Genomic DNA, 20444 nt, shown 5'->3' on the forward strand with positions numbered 1-20444 from the left:
TATGGCCTGCCATAAGTCACCCAACGGCAAATGGAGACTAGATCTTGCTCTGTTAACTAAACTGGGTCAACCTCTCCACTCCTGCTCCTCCCCACCAAAAGGAAGGGAGAGAGAGGACAAGCAAAATACTTAATCAGGTCATTTATTTTCTCCATCACAATTTGAGGGCTGTCTTTCTACATAAACACGCATGTGTGAACACCAACATAGAAAGAGGAGTTGTTACCACAGTTACACAAAATAACTAACCAGACCTTAGTAAGACACATAAATGTGCAGCAAGACCACCACTCTAACACAGGCAGGCCTCAATAATAAATAGCATACAACACATCGCTAGCTACAATATTGAAAAGCAAATCACGCTGAGTGCTTTACCTTCATTAGAGTCAGGCCTGCGTTTTCATAACCATGAATGTGGGAGTCACAGGATTACCTGCTTGCTCCTCGTCAACATCCACAGGGATGACCGCCTGACTGCGAGCTGCCGTCTCCCGTCCGCTCGCAGCCACCACCTCTCCGTCTTCTGGCACCATGTCTTCCATCTCATTCAATGCTTTAACAAAAATAAACACAAAGTGAAACGGGAGAGGTCTACAAAAACCACCACAGCAGGCAAGTCTGGGGCACCCCAGAGAAACGAACGGCCCTGTGATTATTAGGCCCACTCGGGAAGGACAGCCTGTAACTGGGCTTCATGAGACCGACGTGAACAAGGAGCACTCAGTTATTCCATGGGACAGGAAATCACGATGGGAAAGGAGCACGTGGGGGAGCAAGTCCATCACTGGAGGACGAGAGCAGGGAGAACGGCACACAGCCGGCAGAAGAAAAGCACCACGTTCATTCCTGAAGAGGTTGACAGGAATGGCTCTATGAGGCAGCTGTGTGCCAGCTACCGGAAGCCTTATGATCATTTTATAAGTGATGATAGTACCTGCCAGCTGAAACCACGACGTATTGGGCAAGCACGCTCAAACTGTACATGTCCTCTCCTACTCTCTGGAGGCTGCGGTATCATTTTTGGCTAACACGTGACAAGGATTACCAACAAATAAACTAAGTGCACTTTGAAATTTTAGTACCACTCAGATGTTTGGCATCAAAGAATTCGTGGCAGTTACTAATGCCTATCAGTGAATGAGAACGTGTGATTTTATTTACATTTTCCCCTAAGATGAGCGCAGTTTCAGACCGATAACCTCAATCAGTTTATCCTCTTAAGATAAAATGGTCACTTTTCCCAAGAGGACCCTAAATAAAAGAATTCCTGGCTTTGCCAGCTTTTTACAAGGTTAAATTCAAATCCCTCAAGTCAGTATTCAAGGCCGTCCATCTAGTGCCCTCTTACAGCCTAAGCCTGTATGCCTGATCTCAGATTGAGTCAGGATAACAGCAGTACCATCCTTCACATTACAGCTTGGCCACGACACAGAGGGCAGCAGAGACTGTGTCCACCCTGTTCGTCACTGTATCCTCAGTACCTAGGGGTGCTCAATGACTATGGCTGGCAAATCAATCAACCAGCCAACCATCTGGGTGAAATGAACAAACCAACAAAGAGAAAACAAGATCCTGTTCCTGAAAGAACTAAACAATCTACTCAGGTAGACAAGACAAACTCATACAGTTAACAAACAAGGCAAAATAGGATTATGACAGAAGACACCATTCAGCTAGATGTCTCTGGAATATACAACAGTGAAATCTGAGATTTTATGGGGACAGTGGGATTTGCTTTGGTCTCTAATATACACTAAAACACATTCCCCCCCTATGTTCGGTCCCCCATCTCCAATTCCTGCCCAGCTCTAGCCCTCAATATTCTACATTTCATTTAGTGCCCAAAGGTGGGCTGACCTTGCATACAAACCTGTCATGATAAAAGGCCAATCAATTTTCTTCATTTAATTCTTATGAGCAATTATGAACAGCAGTTGGTAATCAACGTGTCCATACTCTAACCTTACTTATTTCTTAAAGCAATCTTGTAAGGGCACTATTATTAGTCTCCTGTATGCAGTTAAGGAAAAGGTTAGTAATCTGCTAGGATTTGAACTGAGGTGTTTCCTGAACCTACAATATACGGACAGTGAGTAAATGGAGAATTTATAGTCCCTGCTCTCAAAGAGAATGCACACATTCTAACAGAGATGTCAGAAATGCAGAATAAGGTCAGAAGAGACTTGCTAAGTGCTAAAAAAGTCCAACTGCAAGGGGAATAATGACAAAAAAAGGAACAACTGGTTTTCCTGGTGGGCAGGGCAGGGAAGTTTTCACTGATATGAAGTGATACTTCCTATACACCAGGATGCAGGTTACATTTTCCTGGAGAGTAAGTATCCCAGTGATAAAAAAGAAAAAGTGTTTGTGTTGAGATGAGGGTGTAAGAGCAAACAAGGCTAAACAGGTAGCCTGGACCCCAAATTGTGAAAAGCTTAGAAAGCCTCGCTGAAAAGCTTACAATTATGTCTCCCAGACAGAGGTGAACCATCAGAGCAGAAGTACATTCCTATGTCCATGTGATAAGGTTTTCCAAAGCTGCTGAGCAACAGCTTTTTAGGTGTTTAATATCATATCCAAAAGTTACTTTATACTTAATTTCTTTCATGACCTTCATTCATTCGAGTATTTATTAAGCACCTACCACAACATGCTACTGTTCCCAGGTGTGAAGAAACAGTGATTGTATTCAAGATCTCTATTCTCATGGAGGTTACTCCAATTGGGGAAAGGAAGAACTATTAATAAACAATAATAAAGAGATCTGATAGTAATATTTAATGTAACAAAAGAGAATAAATTGGTGGCTACTTAAGGTGGAAAGTTGGTCAGTAGGTACAAACTCCTGACGGCAAGTCATGAGGATGTGACCGACGTACAGCATGGTGGCTACAGCTAATACTGTACTGCATATGTCAAAGTCACTGACAGAGTAGATCCTAGCATTTCTCGTCACAAGAAAAAAGGCTGTAATGATGTATGGTGGCAGATGTCTACTAGACTTATTGTGGTGATCATTTCACAACATTATTTGTAAGTATCATCATGTGGTACACCTGAAGCTAGCATGCCAAGTATAACTTAATTAATAAAAAGGTGGTAGGGAAAGATATCTCGGAGATTAACATTTAAACTAAGACCTAATACCAAGAAGGAACCAGCCATGCAAAGATGGAGGGAGGGCCATCCTGAGAGGCAGCAGTCAGTGTAACAGGAGGTGCGAGCCTGGCGCACAACAAGTGTGGTGGGTGAGGTAGGGAGCAGCACGAGGTGAGGACAGGCCAGATCACGTAGGGTTTTATGGCCCAAATCAAGAAACTGGATTTTTTTCCTAAGGCAATAGGAAGCTACTAGAAAGTCTGAAGAAAGGGAGCCATGTCGCCTGGTATATGGTTTTTTTTTTTACATTTATTTATTTTTGATAGAGAGAGACAGAGCACAAGTGGGGGAGGGGAAGAGAGAGAAGGACACAGAATCCAAAGCAGGCTCTGGGCTCCGAGCTGTCAGCAGAGCCCGACGCGGGACTCAACTCACAAACCGTGAGATCATGACCTGAGCCCAAGTCAAAGTCGTACGCTTAACCGAATGAGCCACCGAGGCACCCTGTCTGGTGTATGTTCTAACAAGACTGCCCTTGCTGCTCCAAGACTTAATTTTAGCTGATCAAGAGAGAAAGCAGGGAGACCAGTCTGAGAGGTATTAAAGCCTGATGTGGCACAGTGGTGGTACAATGGGCAAGGAGAATGGAGAACAAATGGGAGATGTTTAGAAGACAGTAACAAGTCTTTGTCATAGAGAGCAAGGAGGTGGTGATAAAAGAGAGGACATGATTCTTGGTTTAGATGCTTTTGTGTCATGATATTTTATCATCAGGGCAGTACATTTTTTTCAGAATGATTTTAACTTACAGAAATTATGTAAGCAATCTTTTAATCAAATATCAATGTTTACCAAACGTTTTGTTCAGCTAAAATGTTATTTCGGTTGTAAAAAATCCTGTTACAAAACATAGTCATAAACCTTAATGGATCTGACCTGTTTTTACAGATATATAACTGGTCTCTTTTATATAAAACCTGATTAGAAATTTATAACCTTTATTAAATGTTGTAAAAATAAAGGAGAACTCACTGCCTTTTAACAAAATGATTTTACATGTAACCATTTCTAGTATCAGAAATATTTAATGGTTAATAGTTATCTGCCCAAAATATAAAATAAAATGCATTTACTGTGATTTTTTTTTTTTTTTTTTTAAACATTGTAGCTCATTCTCGGGCTTCAAATATAAGGATTTTCCGAAAATTAATGGTTCTTAAATGGCGGCTCCAGACCAGCAGCATTAGCATCACTCGGGAACTTGTTAGAAATGAAAGTTATCTGGCCCCACCCAGCCCTACTAGCTTGGACCCTCTGAAGGCTAAGCCCAGCAACCTGTGTTCTGACAAGTCTTCCAGGTAATCCTGATGCACTAAGGTTTGAGAACCACTGCCAAAAACAAAGGCTGCAGAACAGTTTCACTTAGATTAATTTAGGTTAATGGAGGGCAGAGGGCAGTGGTGAAGGAAGGGAGCAGGGTACACAATTTTTAAAAGTAGGTAAGTACCTGGGATTTATGTGTTAAATCAAGATAGAAATTTGGTAAAATGATATATAGGCAAAACTATGCTTTGTGGTTATAATTACTTCAAAGGTAATTATATTAAAGCAATTTGGCAACATGTGTTAGCAATTACAGAAGCATGATTTTGACACATGGTAATTTTATGTTAGGCAAATTACTAAAATATGGACACCTACTCCTGTTTTAGAGTGTTGTAAAATGCAGGTAATGAACTTACATTTTCAATTAACATAACTAGCTCATAATAAAGCATTCTAAATCTTAAGAATTTTGGAAGCGCAAATATAAGAATATTCTTATCAAATTATAATGTTCTGATAAATCAATACAGTACTCTACAAGCAATAAAATCATTTTCTGAAGCCCTACATCACCTTAATGATAATGTTCACTGAAAAACAGGGTTATAGGAGTTTATAAACAAAGAGACTTAACTTATGCAAATTAAATGGCTTTTAAAATTCTACAATGCCCTTCTTTTAAACTCTGCTACTCCATGCAAGCTGATGAAGTTTAAATATCACAAGACAATAAAGAGTGGGGGCCTCTGCTTCATTCTGGGGTTGTTCCAAAAACCAAGTAGTGGCCCATGCATGAAGACTTTTCAAATTGTAAATTGAGTTAAATCAACATGTCAATACCACTTTCAAAACTCAAGTAATTTTTAAGCTACTGTTAAGTTCGCATGTAGAGTAGAAGCATCAATGTCAGTCATTTCAACAAATGCTAAGTCCCACTCCCTGTACTGCTATTTAAATTATTTTTTTCTTCACTTCTTTTTTATTTGAAATCTTTCCACTTTTGTTTTTGATCATAAGTCACATCCCAGCTCCTTATTTCTCACTTAAAAGAATCAAACTGGTAAATAATATAGTAACAAATACAAATAAATATTTTGCCAACTCAGAGAGATGTGTGGAACCCATGTATATGACCATCGGCATTTCTCTACAAGTGCTGCCATCATCTTTGGTGTTCCTGGCCTTCCTCTGGTTGAAACTGTTTGATTCTTCAATCTCGGCATTTCTGTATTCATTCCTTTTGCTTCTTAGCCTTTCATGGCATTTGAAGATAGAGTACCTGACAACACTATACCTCAAAATGCGGTCTGTATGCAAGTGTCTCATCTCCTGAAATCTTAGCTTCAGATGTTAGTAAAGTTCCACTGCTCTCTCATGAACCAAATACAGGGTTCTTGCACACGTTTTGATCTCTGCTGCACCAATATGTGATTTCATAATGGAAGGCATTCTCCATTCTGTACTGAGAAGCCTATGGCCATGTAACTTCCTGGAGACTATCATCTGTCCAGTGCATCCACTCCAACCACAATGAGGTCCCTAGGATTTGGGTAGGTCTGCACTGTGGTTGCTGTAACAGTTTCTCATGGATGGTCTGTGTCCTCTGAAGTCCAGGTCCTCATGGTGCTATGTGATGGTACTTAGGGGCAAAAAGGCAAAGAGACAATACCTGACCTCACTCTCCCTCCTTCAGTCCTAGCACCTGCTGACTCTGTGCTTAATGATAAGTTTTTGTATTTTGGGGGGAGGATGTCAGGGGAGAGATTTAGCCCTAAGTTTAAAATTCCTAAAAGTACGCATGTAGAGATAAAAAGGATAAAGTTGTACATAACTGTAAATTACCTCAAGAAGAAGATTGAAGCTAGAAATAAAGGTTAGGAATTCGTTAGCATATAGTTGGTACCGAAGCTGGCGGTGAGTGAGCTCATCTAGAGAAAATGTGTAGAGAGAGACAGACAGACAGATGAAGAGTCAAAGTAGAATAGAGAAGGTGCTGCAGGCAAAGGAAACTGAGCAGACACGTCCAGTGAGACACTAGGAAAACCAGGAAGATGGTTTCAGAGACGCCAAGAGTTATCTCAGGAAGGTAGCAGTGGACAAGAATGACAAATGCTGCTGAGATGTTAAATAAGATGCAAGTGGAGAAATGACCATCATCTTTCTTAACAGAGCCACTGGTGACTTTACCGAGAGCCAAAATGGAGAGTTCTGCAGAAAACATGTGCGGTGAGAAAGTGAAGACAATGCCTACAGATGACTCTTCAGTCGGGACCCATATTCTTGGAGCAAACCCAAAGGGAAGCGTGCTCAACACATAGTGTGCTTTCATGATGAAAGCACTTACAGAACCTCAGGGCACCCTATTTCTCATTAATTACTGTGTCCAAGAAAATGAGCAAAAGGACAACGCTAACAAGATGGCGTGGAGAGATTCTTTTTCCAGTTCTTGAGGGTCAACCGGGAAACTGGAAAACGTGGTAAGAACACAACTTCCCTCCATCCTCACTCACCAACAGAGGGGCAGATGAAGCCTAAGAACACAGGGGCTGGACACAGCAGGTGTTTAGTCAATACTGAAGAGCTGCATGGATAATTACGTAAGTGAATCCAACAGGTCTTTATTAGCTCAGGTACCTAATTAGTTGGGTGGCTGTTGAGACTTAATGATGAAAGGCAAGTGAGAGGTGCCCAACACAATATCTAGCACATGACTGGTATTCATTTTTGTCAGATCTAGGAACATCCAAAAGTAGTCTCCACAATGAAATTCAATTTACCTATCTATTGGTCAGGGAGATAGAATGGGATGCTCTTTTGCCCAAATCCTGAAAGTTAAATTTCAGTTAAGCCAGGCCTCTAAGGCTCACTGTACCCAAATTCCACAGCATTGATGTGTCCTTCCCATTCTGTATGTACCCTTACAGATTCTACGGACGAGAGGCATCATGGCTTTAAAACGAATAAGCAGACAGGCACATTTCATCCACCACCCACCCCATCTGCCTCGTCAACCAGGTCCCCACAATGTGTAAAGTGACAAACTGAAACGGGGGAAGAAGGGAACAGAACAGGGTCAGTCAGAGAAATATAATCCAAAGTAAAAATCATTTCTGTTTGGAGCTCACAAAAGATCTGGGTTACCGTCGGCTGCAAACTGCTGCTCTCCTGGCTGCAGGTCTGGCCGGAAGTCGTTCTCCTCATCGGAGTCATCTGGATGATGGTGATTGTTATCGTGGATGTTGGCATTATTCTGGGCATTATTGTCATTGTCATTGTTGGAGTTCTGGTTGCTAACAAGGGCTGAGGAAACCCCGATTCCTGTGCCTGCACTTAGACCAACTCGAGCACAGCCCTAAGGCAAGACGAAACCACATGCGTGTTCATTGAAGTTAGTACAGAACACTTCATTTTTAACATTCCTTCATCTTTATGTAAGAATATCTACATAGCACGACTTTCACATATGCATAAAGGACCTTATTAAAGGCAAGCAAGACAAAGTGTTATCAGTCTGGATTTATAGGTGATGAAATGCACAGTGGAAAGAGGTCTGTGCTATAGCTGCGACCTGAAACCCCACATTCTAACCTCAAATCCTGAGCCTCCCCCCACTATATTGTACTGCTTCCAACAGTGGGAATGTGACCATTAAGAACTGAGGAGAGGGGCTCCTGGGTGGCTCAGTTGGTTAAGCGTCAGACTTCAGCTTAGGTCATGATCTCACAGTTTGTGGGTTCGAGCCCCGTGTCAGGCTCTGTGCTGACAGCTCAGAGCCTGGAGCCTGCTTCGGATTCTGGGTCTCCCTCTCTCTCTGCTCCTCCCCAGTTTGCACTCTGTCTCTCTCAAATAAATAAACATTAAAAAAAAAAATTTAAGAACTGAGAAGAGGAAAAAAAAACTGAGGAGAGAGAAGATAATTAGTTGAAACATCAAGTTTTTATTACAGGGTGAATGAAAAGTGTTATTTGTGAAGTAGTTTAAAAATAACATTCTGAACAATTAGACAATCTCAGATTTTTCAGGATATGCACAGGAAAGAGAACAGCAAAGTAAAACATTTCCAAAATAAATCCCTAATCCTTATTTATATCTGAGGTTCCTTTTTTTTTTTTTTAATGTTTATTTATTTTGAGAGAGGGCATGAGTACAAGCAGGGGAGAGGCAAAGAGAGAAAAAGAGAGAGAATCTCAAGCAGGTTCCACACTATCAGCACAGAGCCTGACACAACTGGGGGTCAGGGGGAGGCTCGATCTCACAAACCACGAGATCTTGACCTGGGGCCAAAATCAAGAGTCAGGCACCTAACCTACTTGAGCCACCCAGGCACCCCATATATTTGAGGTTCCTAAGCAGAGATTTATTCTCCCAACTAACTGAGTAGTAAATTTGGCTTGGCTCAAATTTCCACCGTTGCTTTTACCTTACCTTGTTTGTAGAACTGACGGAGACAGCTTTCCACTTACATTTTCCTTCCCCTTCTCTGGAGACCCCTTACCAGAACAAGGGACCATGTAACATTATAACCTTTATGCCTTCACTGAAGCTAGCAGTAAAAAGTCTAATTATAATGTAAAGGCATATTAGAAAGGAAATCACTTAGGTTTTGTGTTTTTCCTTGAGTATTAAAACAAATAAAAAATCCCACAAATGTGACTTACTTTGGGTGGCTCACGAAACATCTGGTCTAGCGAAATAAACTCCAGGCTGGGCAACAATTCAATAAACTGGCCAAAGGAGTCCAGCTTCAAAGCATGGCACCGCACTAAGTTGATATCAACCAATCGAGTCCATCTTGAGTGGTCTGTTGGAGAAATGGCATGGCCAGAGAATTTAACATTTTCTCCATTTTCTCCACTACAGATGAATTTTGCTATAGGTCACAAATACTTTCCAATCCTTTTTCTTTAAAGAACTTTGCTCTTCTCTCATGATCTCAAAAACTTGTTGACTAACCTATGATGTTTCCTTACCTAATTTCACTGTGAGAACTACATGGCTTGGGAACCATTAACTGGAAACCAAGTCAGCCTTGATTTAAAATGTGATCCATTCAACAACCTACAGGCCTCTTCAACAATAGGACACTAGTTAAAGAGATGTTGGTGCATTCATTTAATACAACATTATGCAGCTCTTTTAAAAGAATGAAGGAGAATTGAGTATTGCTATGGAAAGCTCTCCCAGATATTCCGAGTGTGAAAAACAAGCTACAGGAGAGGATACACATAGTAAGGTCCTTTTGTATATATAAATCATTTTGAAATGCAATACATGTATAGGCTGCAATATGCACAAAATAATCTGTCCAGAAGAATATATAAGAAACCATTGATGGTGGTTACCTTTGAGAAGAGGAGACTTTTCATTTTGTACCTTTCTGTACTGTTTGGTATTGTTTATCAAGTGCATGTATTACTTTTAGTTTTTAAGTGTTAACAGGAGTTCTGAGTGATGGGATTATAGGCCATTTTTTGTTTTCTTCTTTATACTCTTCTGTATTTAAGAAAACAAACAAACCAAAAATCCAATAAATGTTATTTTTTAAAAGTGATCTATGCTTGCTACAACCTAGTTTGTATTTCCCAATAACTTTTTGGTGCAGCTGGGCCAGGGACAGGATTTCACTTCCAGCAGGGGAGACATGGCCATTCTAATGAGTCATCTCAGCAGATGCCCCAGAGCCCGAAGAAGATAGGCTGGAGACGGCCCTGCAAGGGGCTGCAGTACCCCTGTGAGGCAGCGCAGACAGTAGAGGAGCTGTTCTGCGGGTGGCAGTGAGGGGGCCTGGTTTGGTGAAAGATGATGTCACAACGAAAGTTCTCTAGCTCTGAATTCACTTAAAGGTTTGCGAATTTAGGTATTCAAGAAGGGCCTTAAAGAAACTCAGGGAGGAAAATGAACCCCCCCAAATAAGGAAACATATCAATCACAAAAGTCACACTTGTACACATAAGGGATCAGGTGGGGAGAGGAAAGCTGAAATAGCCAAGGATTTTAAGGCAACTGAACAGTTCAATACAAGTTAATGTTAAACATGTCACCTAATTAAAGTTTTGTTGTTGTTTTTTTTTTAAATACATACCCACTTTGTCCTTTCAGATGATGTGCCATTTGAAGGTAATTCAGAGAAAACAAATATCCCAGGCAAAACTGCTAACATTAATTTTATGTCCCTGACTGAATGAAATATATATAAAATTCAGGGAAGTTGAATCCATAACCTAGACAGTGCCAATTTCTAGGCAGAGAATTTCAGAGTTCGAAGAAGCACTGACAGAATTCCAAGTTCATTATCAAAGGTTCCCAGAACTTGTATGAACGATCCATACAAAATATCTACATTTTTACAATAGGAATGCAATTCGTAACCACACAGAGAAAAAAAGAAAAACATATTACTTTCGATACCAGTCAGACATAGCCTTAGTTAAGCCTACAGTACCTGAGATCCAATTGTATGGGTTATGTAGATGGGGGCAATTATAAATTGCCAGGTATTTGATACAGGAAAAAACTTCATTGACTGCCTTCATCCCTATATCGGTGATGATACCAGGATTTTCTACCACATCGGCCAAACCATACTTTACCAGATCTGCATTCGCCATTCTACCTAGAAAGAGAAATTAAAAAAAAAAAAAAAAAAAAAAAAAAAAGAGAGAGACAGAGAGAGAAATTCTTAAATGTCATGGAACGTTGCCAATTCTTTATTTTAACATCTAGTATATCACTCTCCATGACCGTTCTGGGTCATCTATCCATCATGTGTTCAGGTTTGAGTACAATTTTAGGTTAGGTAGTCTGTGCAAATACCATTTATATTGCAAAATAAAAATTTATATTAAAAGCCAAGGGATAGCTAGTAGAAACATATTATTTTCAATTGTTTAGGAAAGGAAAAAAAAGCAAAAATTCTTAAAAGTAAAACAACATATTGTATTAGTTCACACTTACAGGGAAGTTTTAGTTTTACCTTTTGAAAAGAAAAATAAGATCTTTAATACGTAATTCTCTTTCACAGTTAACAGGATCGTGTTTTTGGAGTCGGGTATGGCCACGAAGAAAAAAGTAAACTGGGAAATCAGACTCATTCTTAGCCCCTGTGGTATTGCTTAGTAAAGAGGTGCCCATCCCCAGAAAGTGGACTTCTAACTCAAATACACCCACTCCCTCTCCCACTGGGCTTTAGTGCCTCCTGTCATAGGCACAGACTGAGGGTTGGGGAGGTAGGGATTAGTAAAAGAGGATCCTCCTACTAGACTAGACGGCACTGGAAAGCCTACCTCATTATTCGCCTTTTGTCCTCATTTCCCCTAGCTGCCTGCCCCTACTCTCTAAGATGGTCCACTTGACTATAAGCAATTTGAAGGAAAAAGGGAGTGTGACTAGTTTACAGCTATAATTTCTGTGTCCAGCGTAGTGCTGGGATGCAGGCACTCTCATCAATGTCTCTCACAGTCCTTACTGCCATCTGACACAAAACACAAATGAAACTGTTGCTCTGATGAAGCTGCCCCGCATATGGCAGGGACCGACACCTTTAGCCCAGAACACATTTACAACTATTTACTCCAAGCTCTACCAACTTTGCTCTCCACACAGGTCACGGTCGCTCTCCTATAGTCCCTGTTTTTGGTATTTTCTGGCATTTCTTGCAGAGTTTACCTTAAGCCATCCTTTACAGTTTGAGTGAGCAATTTTCTTCAGCCTGCTTATAAAAACAGCAGGCTGTTTTCTTGTCCTTTGGACTTGAAACTTGTCTTCTCTCTAATGACTGGGTAAATCTTGAACTGGCTCTGTTCCCTGTCTGCATAAATGCTGCAACCTAACATGATAAACCCACCTGATGTTCACTCCTTGGAGGCCACCTCCTTCTTCTGGCTCTTAGGGTCTCCGGATTATCATACTCCCTCAAACACCCTGATGATATCACCTAGAACTCATTTTTGTTTCCTTTTTCTTTAGCCCACAGGTCAGCTAAAAGTAAAAGCTACCATTCACTAAATGCTTTCTAAATGTCAGAGACTGTAACGATAAAACTGGTTTTATTACTGACTCCTCCAAACCACCTGAGGGAAAAGTGGGAAGTGGTCTTACCTCCGCTGTAACAAATGGGAAAACATGAACTTAAGAAGTCACCTGCCCAAGGTCCCATCAATTATGAGGCAGGTCTCTCCCCCGCTCTCCAAAGCCCCAGCACCAAAGACTATACTGCTCTGGTTTTTAAAGAGTTTTAGGTGACTTTTCTTATATTCTTAACACATAGCATCTGCTTTTCAGCATATCCATATCCCCAACCTGGCACTATCATTTCTGCCATACATGTATGGGGCACAAAGGTGCTGTTTCCATTTAAGTTTTGCCAAGTCTTTGCAACAAAACAATGATACAAGTTTTACTAGAGGTGATGCCACCTCCACCTTCTGGAAAGATGCTTCAAAATCTAAATCACTGGAAGAGTGAGTTTAAGGGATGAAGTATACATTCCTTCCCAGACAGTCTGTTAGAGGCACCTGTCATCACCGTGAGACAAAGAATCCTAGGCTGTCTCTGGAGGAACGGAGGCAAGTATGTATATGGAGAAATGGGTGAACTGCAGCAAATATGAAGACAAGAATTGCTTACGAAAGGTCAAGACGAGACTTCTATCAAAGGGACTATGAAACAAGTTATACTGCAAAGCACAGTAGTAGTCAAAAGGTAAAGTGTTTTTCTACTGAAGGTGTGTTAAGGGGAAAGAGATACCTACAGGGAAATAGCTGGTTATAAAGACAACTCTTGGGCGCACCTGGGTGGCTCAGTTGGTTAAACTCACAGTTTGTGAGTTTGAGCCCTGCATCAGGCTCTGCTCTGACAGCGCGGAGTCGGCTTGGGATTCTCTCTCCCTTTCCCTCTGCCCCTCCCCTGCTTGCTCTCTTTCCCTCAAAATAAATAAAAATAAACTTAAAAAAAAATAATAAAGACAGCTCTTCAAGACTATCTTTCAGTGGACCTAAATTTGGCCATCTTGAAGATAGAAAATTTGTCAAGTTTTGAGCTTTGGAAAAGAGGAATAAATACAATTATAGAAAGAACACCAATTACCAAGTTAAAAATTGTGTTGGGTCACACATAAGATATTGTAGAAACAACACACAGAATGGAACCAACCTCAATCAAAACTAGAAAAGTCTGAGATCAAATACATTCACTTTATATGAATTTAGCATTTTAAAGCTGTGTTGGTGAAAAGCCAATCTTTTTCAAAGTTATACACATTAAAAAGGATTCCCACGTTAAATTGGCAAGAAGATAAGGATTTGCTTTCTCAATCCTTCATATGTAATAATGAGCACCGCCACAAGGAAAAAGTGAACAAAACATTACTGTGACATCTGTTTGACCTAGATTGTCCTGACTAGAGGAACTGAGCCTTCTTATGTTCTTCTACAACGCAAATTAGAGCCTGAGAAAAAATGCCATCTAGTATGATAGTGAGTAAAAAGACTTGTTATAAATTACATGGGGAAGAAACTAATTCTTGCAAAAATCAAAACATGCTGGTGGTAGAAATGATCTTGCATGTCTGATTAATGTCATGGGGAGAAAAGCTTGAATAATGAATTGACATGCATTCAAACCCAACTGAATGAGTTCCCAGTTGTAAATACATTCCAGAAAATGCTGTGAACAAGCCTTCCAACAGCGAGCATCATCAAATGAATACTGACCATTACGTGCTCACACTATCTGGGAAATCCAGAACCCCCAGCGGGCTTATTATGGAAATGAAGAGCATGGACAGGGAATGGAACCTCATCTGAGAGGACCATCAAAAGCTTCAAGAAGTGTGGCAGATCAAATTCAACAAATGGAACCAAGGATGATGTTCTGTGAAAAAAATGAAGCAGAATGGGAAAGAAACTTGGGCAGTAAAATGGAGACAATATCAAATGTAGGTAAGGACTTTTTTTTTTTGTATACTGTTAATCATATATTTTCCATAATATGCTAAATCAGAAGCAATATGGGAAAAAAAAAATCACTGACACTTCAAGTTGAAATTACAAGTTTCTTTTTCAAGAAGAGAGAGCACCTAAGATTTTAAGCTAATATTCAAGAAAATACGGCATATCTCAATTCAGGTTTCAGTTTGTCAGGTAAGTTCTCTACAGCAATTCCAGAGAATAAAAACAGTTGATTAAATCTTACTCTGCAGCAAAAACTCATCTACATATCCCAGATGAAGTGTTTCAAACTGGGGGAACTCCAACTCTGCCATCTTTAGGGCAGAAAAGACGCCATCTTTGGTTAGGGAAGGCTGGATCCGAACTTCATGTAACCTATGAACAAAGAGATAAATATCAGAGTAAAACAAAAACCATCAGAATCAAAGGGTCTTCCTAACATAAGCCTCTGAAAGAAATTCATCTTATTGGAGTGCCAAAGGCAAACAACTTCCCCCTCCTCTACTAAAAAACATTAGGGATGTTTTGTTTTTTAAGTTTTTAAAATTTATTTTGAGAGAGAGAGAGAGAGAGAGAGAGAGAGAGACAATCCCAAGAAGGCTCCACACTGTTAGTGGGGCTTGATGTCATGAACCACGAGATCGTGACCTGAGCCGAAATCAAAAGTGAGATGCATAACCGACTAAGCCACCCAGGCACGCTGAGATGTTTCCTTCAAAGGAGCATTTTGCAAAGTGTGGGCACATCTTAGGCGGTACACCGAAGTTACATTAGTTAACAATGAATTATACAGTAAGAATCTTATATCCTTTCAAGGTGCTTTCTTTTTCTTTAAAAAAAAAATTCTCTTTAATGTTTATTTTTCAGACAGAGCACCAGTGGGGGAGGGGCAGAGAGAGCGGGACACACAGAATCCGAAGCAGGCTCCAGGCTCTGAACTGTCAGCACAGAGCTCGACGTGGGGCTCAAACCCATGAACAATAAATCAGACACTTAACAATAAGTCAGACACTTAACTGACTGAGCCACCCAGATGCTCCTCAAGGTGCTTTCTTAACCCTGGTTAAGTTAAAAGTCAGAATCTGCATCTGGTGTTATTTCTTTCACATCTTTTTTATGCTAGCTGTTAAAGTACCATTTTAACAAAGATTATAGTTCTATATTGGGTAACAAAACCTACTTACTTAAAGTTAGAAACCATTTTTATTTATATTCTTAATATACTATTGATAGAGAGCAAGAGTTTTGTTTTTGAATAAATTTAAAAAGTGGTTACCTCAATTTAAATAAAACAAAAGTAGAGGTAGACTTTTGATCTGTAGGAAACAGTTAAATGTGGCATAAACTGATGCAAAGAAAGATATGTTAAAAATATAAAAGTGTTACAAGTTCGGGACTCTTAAAAAGCTGATTTAAAATACTGATTTCTAAATAGCAAATACTGTCACCAACTAACTGAAATCATTCCAAAATCATATAGGTTGAAATACATGGTTCCCAAGAGAGCTGCAGAAACCAGTGCATCAATGCTGACTTCTGTTGGACTCTCAGGCACTTCCAGAATGTTGACTGCTCTTCTGAGGTGAGACCACACCCTTTCAGAGTTTGCTGGATCTGGAGTGCAGCTCGACTGGTCAGCAGTTATATATAACACAAGATTACCAATAAGTGACACCCTGATGCTAATGTAAACAACTCCTTTGTATTTTAAATCGGGACAAGGCATAATCAAACTTCATACATACACTCCCCCAATTTTTGGAAAACCGGAAAAAACGTAATTCTAAGACAAAAGGCAATGTGAAGAGGAAACATACCTACGAGCAGCAGTGATGATGAGGTAACCAAGATCTACTTCAAGAGCATTTTTGCAAGCTCCCAAAACAATAGTGTGCAAATTTCTAAAACCACCTAGTTAAGGGAGAAAATGAACAAAAACAGTATTTTGTTTGACCACAGCACTTTTAGTAAAGTATTTATACACACTTTTACACACTTCAGATGATAACTCTTTGGTTAAAAGTAAATCTAAGCTTGTCTTTCCATTCATATTAATATCTCAATATGAATTATGGCTACTAGTCATTTCCCAGAAAGAGATGAAAATGGATAGATACTGTCCTTCTGAAAAGACACTCTGACAGCATCAAAAAATTACTCCAAATTACTGAGGCGTTTGAGAAAGGATTTTCAGAAAACCAGAAGTTCATAAGGAAACCATTAAAGAAGGGATCCTGACATTTTCTAGCCAAGGTTTGAACCTCCAATAGAACATACAGAACAAGACCAGCAAGCACTTCCTTAATGTCAACTGGGTTTTTTTTTCCATGTTTTTGAAACTTGCAAATATAGAGCAAAAAAAAGCACACAAATTATTAATGTATACAGCTCAATGAATTTTCTCAAGATTGACTTTCAACTTTTATGAATTAAAACCATACACTATGTACTTCTGTATTTGGTTTCTTTTATTGAACATTTTGCTTATGAGATTCATCTAGATTGTTGCATATAGCGGTAGTTTATTCATTCACATTGCTGTGTAATATTCTTTTGCACGAAGATGTCACATTTTAATCATCCATGCTGTTGCTGATAGGCATCTGGGTGGTTCTCGTTTGGAGGCTATTATGAACAGTGCTACTGTGAACAATTTTGGGTATGTCTCCTGATAAAGGTATGTATGCACTTCTGTTGTATTTGACACCAGGAATGCGACTGTTGATATGCATATAATCAACTTTAGTAGATATTATCGAACGGTATTTCCAGTGATTATATCAGTTTATACTCACCAGCAGTGTATGGAACACTATTGTCTTTTTCATGTCAGTCATGCTTAGGCATAGTCATTTTAGTGTTTGTGTATCACACTGTAATTTTATTTTTTGCATTTCCCTAATAGATTAATGACGTTTATTATTTTTTCATGTTTATTGCCCATTTGGTTATCCCCTTTTGTGAAGTTTTTTCTATTCAAGTTGTATCCCCATTTTCTGCCTTTTTCTCATTAACCTTAAGAGTACTTCATATATTCTAGATACAAGTCCTCTATCTGGTATCTGTATCGCCAATGGATTCTCCCACTCGGTAGCCTGGTTTTTCACTCTCTTAATCATGCCTTTGATGAATGGAAAAAATCTTAATTTTAATATAGTAGTTTATCAATTTTTTCTTCATGGTTAAGTGCTTTTTGGTAACCTGTTTAATAATAAATCTTTGTCTACCTAAGGTCAAAAAGATATTCTCCTACGTTTTCTTTTACAAACTTTTTGTTTTTCACATTTGGATCTATGAGTCATCTGGAATTAACTTTTGTGTGAGGTATGCTGACTCCTTAAGTAAAATATAAGGTAGAATCATTCTTAAACCCCCATTAGCAGAGAAAAGTCTGTTTCTCTCTCAGGATGTGGATACAAACTCTTAACTTTTGGCATCTCCCTCTAGGTCTTCTGATAAATGGTTTCACTGTGGTCTCCTTACCCCTGACTTTTTCCTGCTAGCTACAGCCATGCAGTAAAAATAATGCTGTTAATCTCGAGGGGGCCTGCTCCATCCCCTTTACACGATGTAATGAAGTCTACTTACGTCAGACTAGACTGACAAAATGCCTAAAAATGTAGTGCTTACTCATATTTTAACAGTATTAAGAATGTCAATTTGTTACCAATGGTACTTAATAATTTTCCACTTGTATTTCAAATATACAAAGTTAGATTTTTAGTTCTCAACTATTGATTACCTAACTAGCTGAATTTCTTACTATTTTTAGTGCAGTGAGATGTTTAATGTGGAGCACATTCCGTCACATATCATTATTTCAAAAACCATGAAAGGACCTAGAGAATAAAATATATTTTTCTTTTCAAAGCCATCATCTGATGAACGGATCTAATATCCAAGTGATACACATGAAACCCTTTTATTTATTTTTTTAAAGTTTATTTATTTATTTTGAGACAGAGAGGGAGGGAGGGACAGAGAGAGGGAGAATGAGAATCCCAAGCAGGCTCTGCACTGCCAGCACGGAGCCCAACATGGGGCTCAATCCCACAAACCATGAGATCATGACCTGAGCTGAAATCAAGAGTCGGACGCCCAACTGACTGAACCACCCAGAAGCCCCAACATGAATGAAAGCATTTTATATACCATCAAGTAATAGACAAATGTCAGACACTATTATTACTAATGACTGAGTCCTTTTGTAGACCTAAGGTATACAAGTCAAAAATCGTCTCTTATCACCAATGGACACTTGAAATCCCTGTATCTCTCAGAAAAATTCCAAATACAACAGATGTATGATTAACTAATAAGTATTAACAAGCCAGAAAACATGCCTTACCACTGTACTATTTATTTTGAGACGGTTGAACACAGCATAAAAAAAAAAAAAAAAAGACTGCTATCCCATGCTCATGGTTATTCTCCATTACACACCAGACAGAAAGGGCAATTACTAACAAGCATTTTCTTTTAAAATGACTCACAAGAGAAGCTATAAAAGCATAATAATTTTTTAAATGGATTTAAAAAGTATTCAGTAACTAAAGTAAAATGAGTACCTGATCTCCAACTGTCTTCAACTACGTGTTGGATAAGACCTCCAAGGAAAGGAACTCGAACCATTTCCAAATGTTCCAAGTTTCGGGCAGAGGCTAAGCCTGTTACTAAGGGGACATACTTCAAGGAGTTTGTGGGTCCTGGTGGGGGGAAAAAAACTTCAGTGGAATGATGTAAATTGCCTTAAAAATAAATTTTCAAACCAGCAGCTGAAATGAATTAACTTATGAATTCTATGTGTGAAACTGACAGCCAAGTAGTTGACCCTCTGTAACTTACACTTATTAAAAATGAAAGTACGTATTAGCCTGTTAACCATATATTTATTCAGCATAAGGATTTCTCAGTAACGCTGGAGAGACACTTAGTATTTTTTGTAAATCCCCTGAAGTCTCAATAGTTTTGAACTCAAAATAACTAAGGACAGAAAGCCAAGTTGAAAATTTGATCCTTCACTCAAGTAAATAGCTGATCATAAATACCTCTCTAGGTGACCAGTATTGTATTAGACGTTATGGAAGATCACAAGATACAGTCCAATCTATCAAAGAGCTTGTAAATGACATGGAGATGAAACCAACATGACTAATTATAAGGATAAAAAGGTGTAACATATCAACTACAAAAACAGGATCTGTTATACTATATGAAAAAGAAAAAATAAGAAGAAAAGGCAGGTGTATGAGAAAAGGCAGAACTCGAAGGACGTACGCAGGTGGAAGGAAGTGTCTCCCTCAGGACAAGGAAACATAACACAGTGTAAAGGAAGACACTGAGGTGAAGGCTGGTATGGTTGCATAGGGGACAGGGAACAGGCAGGTCTGAAAATAAAAGAAGGTACATCTTGGAAAAGAGTCAAAAATAAAGATAACAAGAGAGGCCCTGGTTAGCACTTTAAAGCAAATACTTCCCACTTGATAATCTAGGGCAACAGAATCACTGAAGGTTTCTGAACAGAAAAGCAGTGCTTTTTGCTTTACAGGAGATTAAGTCACAGTACTATTTACAAGCAGGATAGTTAGGAGACAAGAAACAAAGAAATCAGACGGAGATCTATTAAAACAATCTTACCGAAAGTAAAAAGAGCCTATAAAAATATGTAGAGACACTGTGCTGTTTTTTTTTTTTTTGCTAAGGTAAAACACAAATCACGTCTACGGACTTTAAAACAAAAAGTACATTTATTTTCACGAGGTAAGTAAATTATAAAACATAAACAGTAATAGCATAGTATAATTCCATTTACAAATGTGGCTATGGGTTTCCTTTAGGGTATTTCCGGAATAGCATATGCACAATTAATTCCACCACAACCATGTACCATTACCTGCACAGTTCCTCATGACGAAAGTTCGTAAACTGATGCAAAGAAAGTCTTTGAACGGCTGTGGTTTGGTGAGTCTTACCCATTTCATATAAAGGTGCCTTAGCATCGGGATACAAGGAATTTCAGGAACATTCACCCCTAAAAACATATACCAAAAAAAAAAAAAAAAAATCACT

The 20444-nt window shown here is 39.1% G+C and overlaps 1 protein-coding gene and 1 long non-coding RNA gene across 10 annotated transcripts in view; one reads left to right on the forward strand and one right to left on the reverse strand.

The window, feature by feature from the left end:
• The window catches only part of FBXO38 (F-box protein 38), a 56047-nt gene that overhangs the window by 16167 nt on the left and 19436 nt on the right, over positions 1-20444 (reverse strand). For all 9 annotated transcript variants that reach the window (XM_042994752.1, XM_042994761.1, XM_007093708.3 and 6 more), the window contains 8 exons: positions 20269-20406; positions 18944-19081; positions 16193-16286; positions 14620-14750; positions 10871-11041; positions 9087-9229; positions 7570-7780; positions 437-556 (listed from right to left, as the gene is read on the reverse strand). In XM_042994752.1, coding sequence (XP_042850686.1) covers positions 437-556; positions 7570-7780; positions 9087-9229; positions 10871-11041; positions 14620-14750; positions 16193-16286; positions 18944-19081; positions 20269-20406 — 1146 coding nt within the window. The remainder of the gene's footprint in view (positions 1-436; positions 557-7569; positions 7781-9086; positions 9230-10870; positions 11042-14619; positions 14751-16192; positions 16287-18943; positions 19082-20268; positions 20407-20444) is intronic.
• LOC122240966 lies at positions 5768-7576 on the forward strand. Its single transcript, XR_006220825.1, has 3 exons — positions 5768-5978; positions 6598-6905; positions 7353-7576. It is a non-coding gene; the product is annotated as an uncharacterized LOC122240966 (long non-coding RNA).

The sequence above is a fragment of the Panthera tigris genome, chromosome A1, assembly GCF_018350195.1.
Source record: "Panthera tigris isolate Pti1 chromosome A1, P.tigris_Pti1_mat1.1, whole genome shotgun sequence".
Classification (NCBI taxonomy): domain Eukaryota; kingdom Metazoa; phylum Chordata; class Mammalia; order Carnivora; family Felidae; genus Panthera; species Panthera tigris.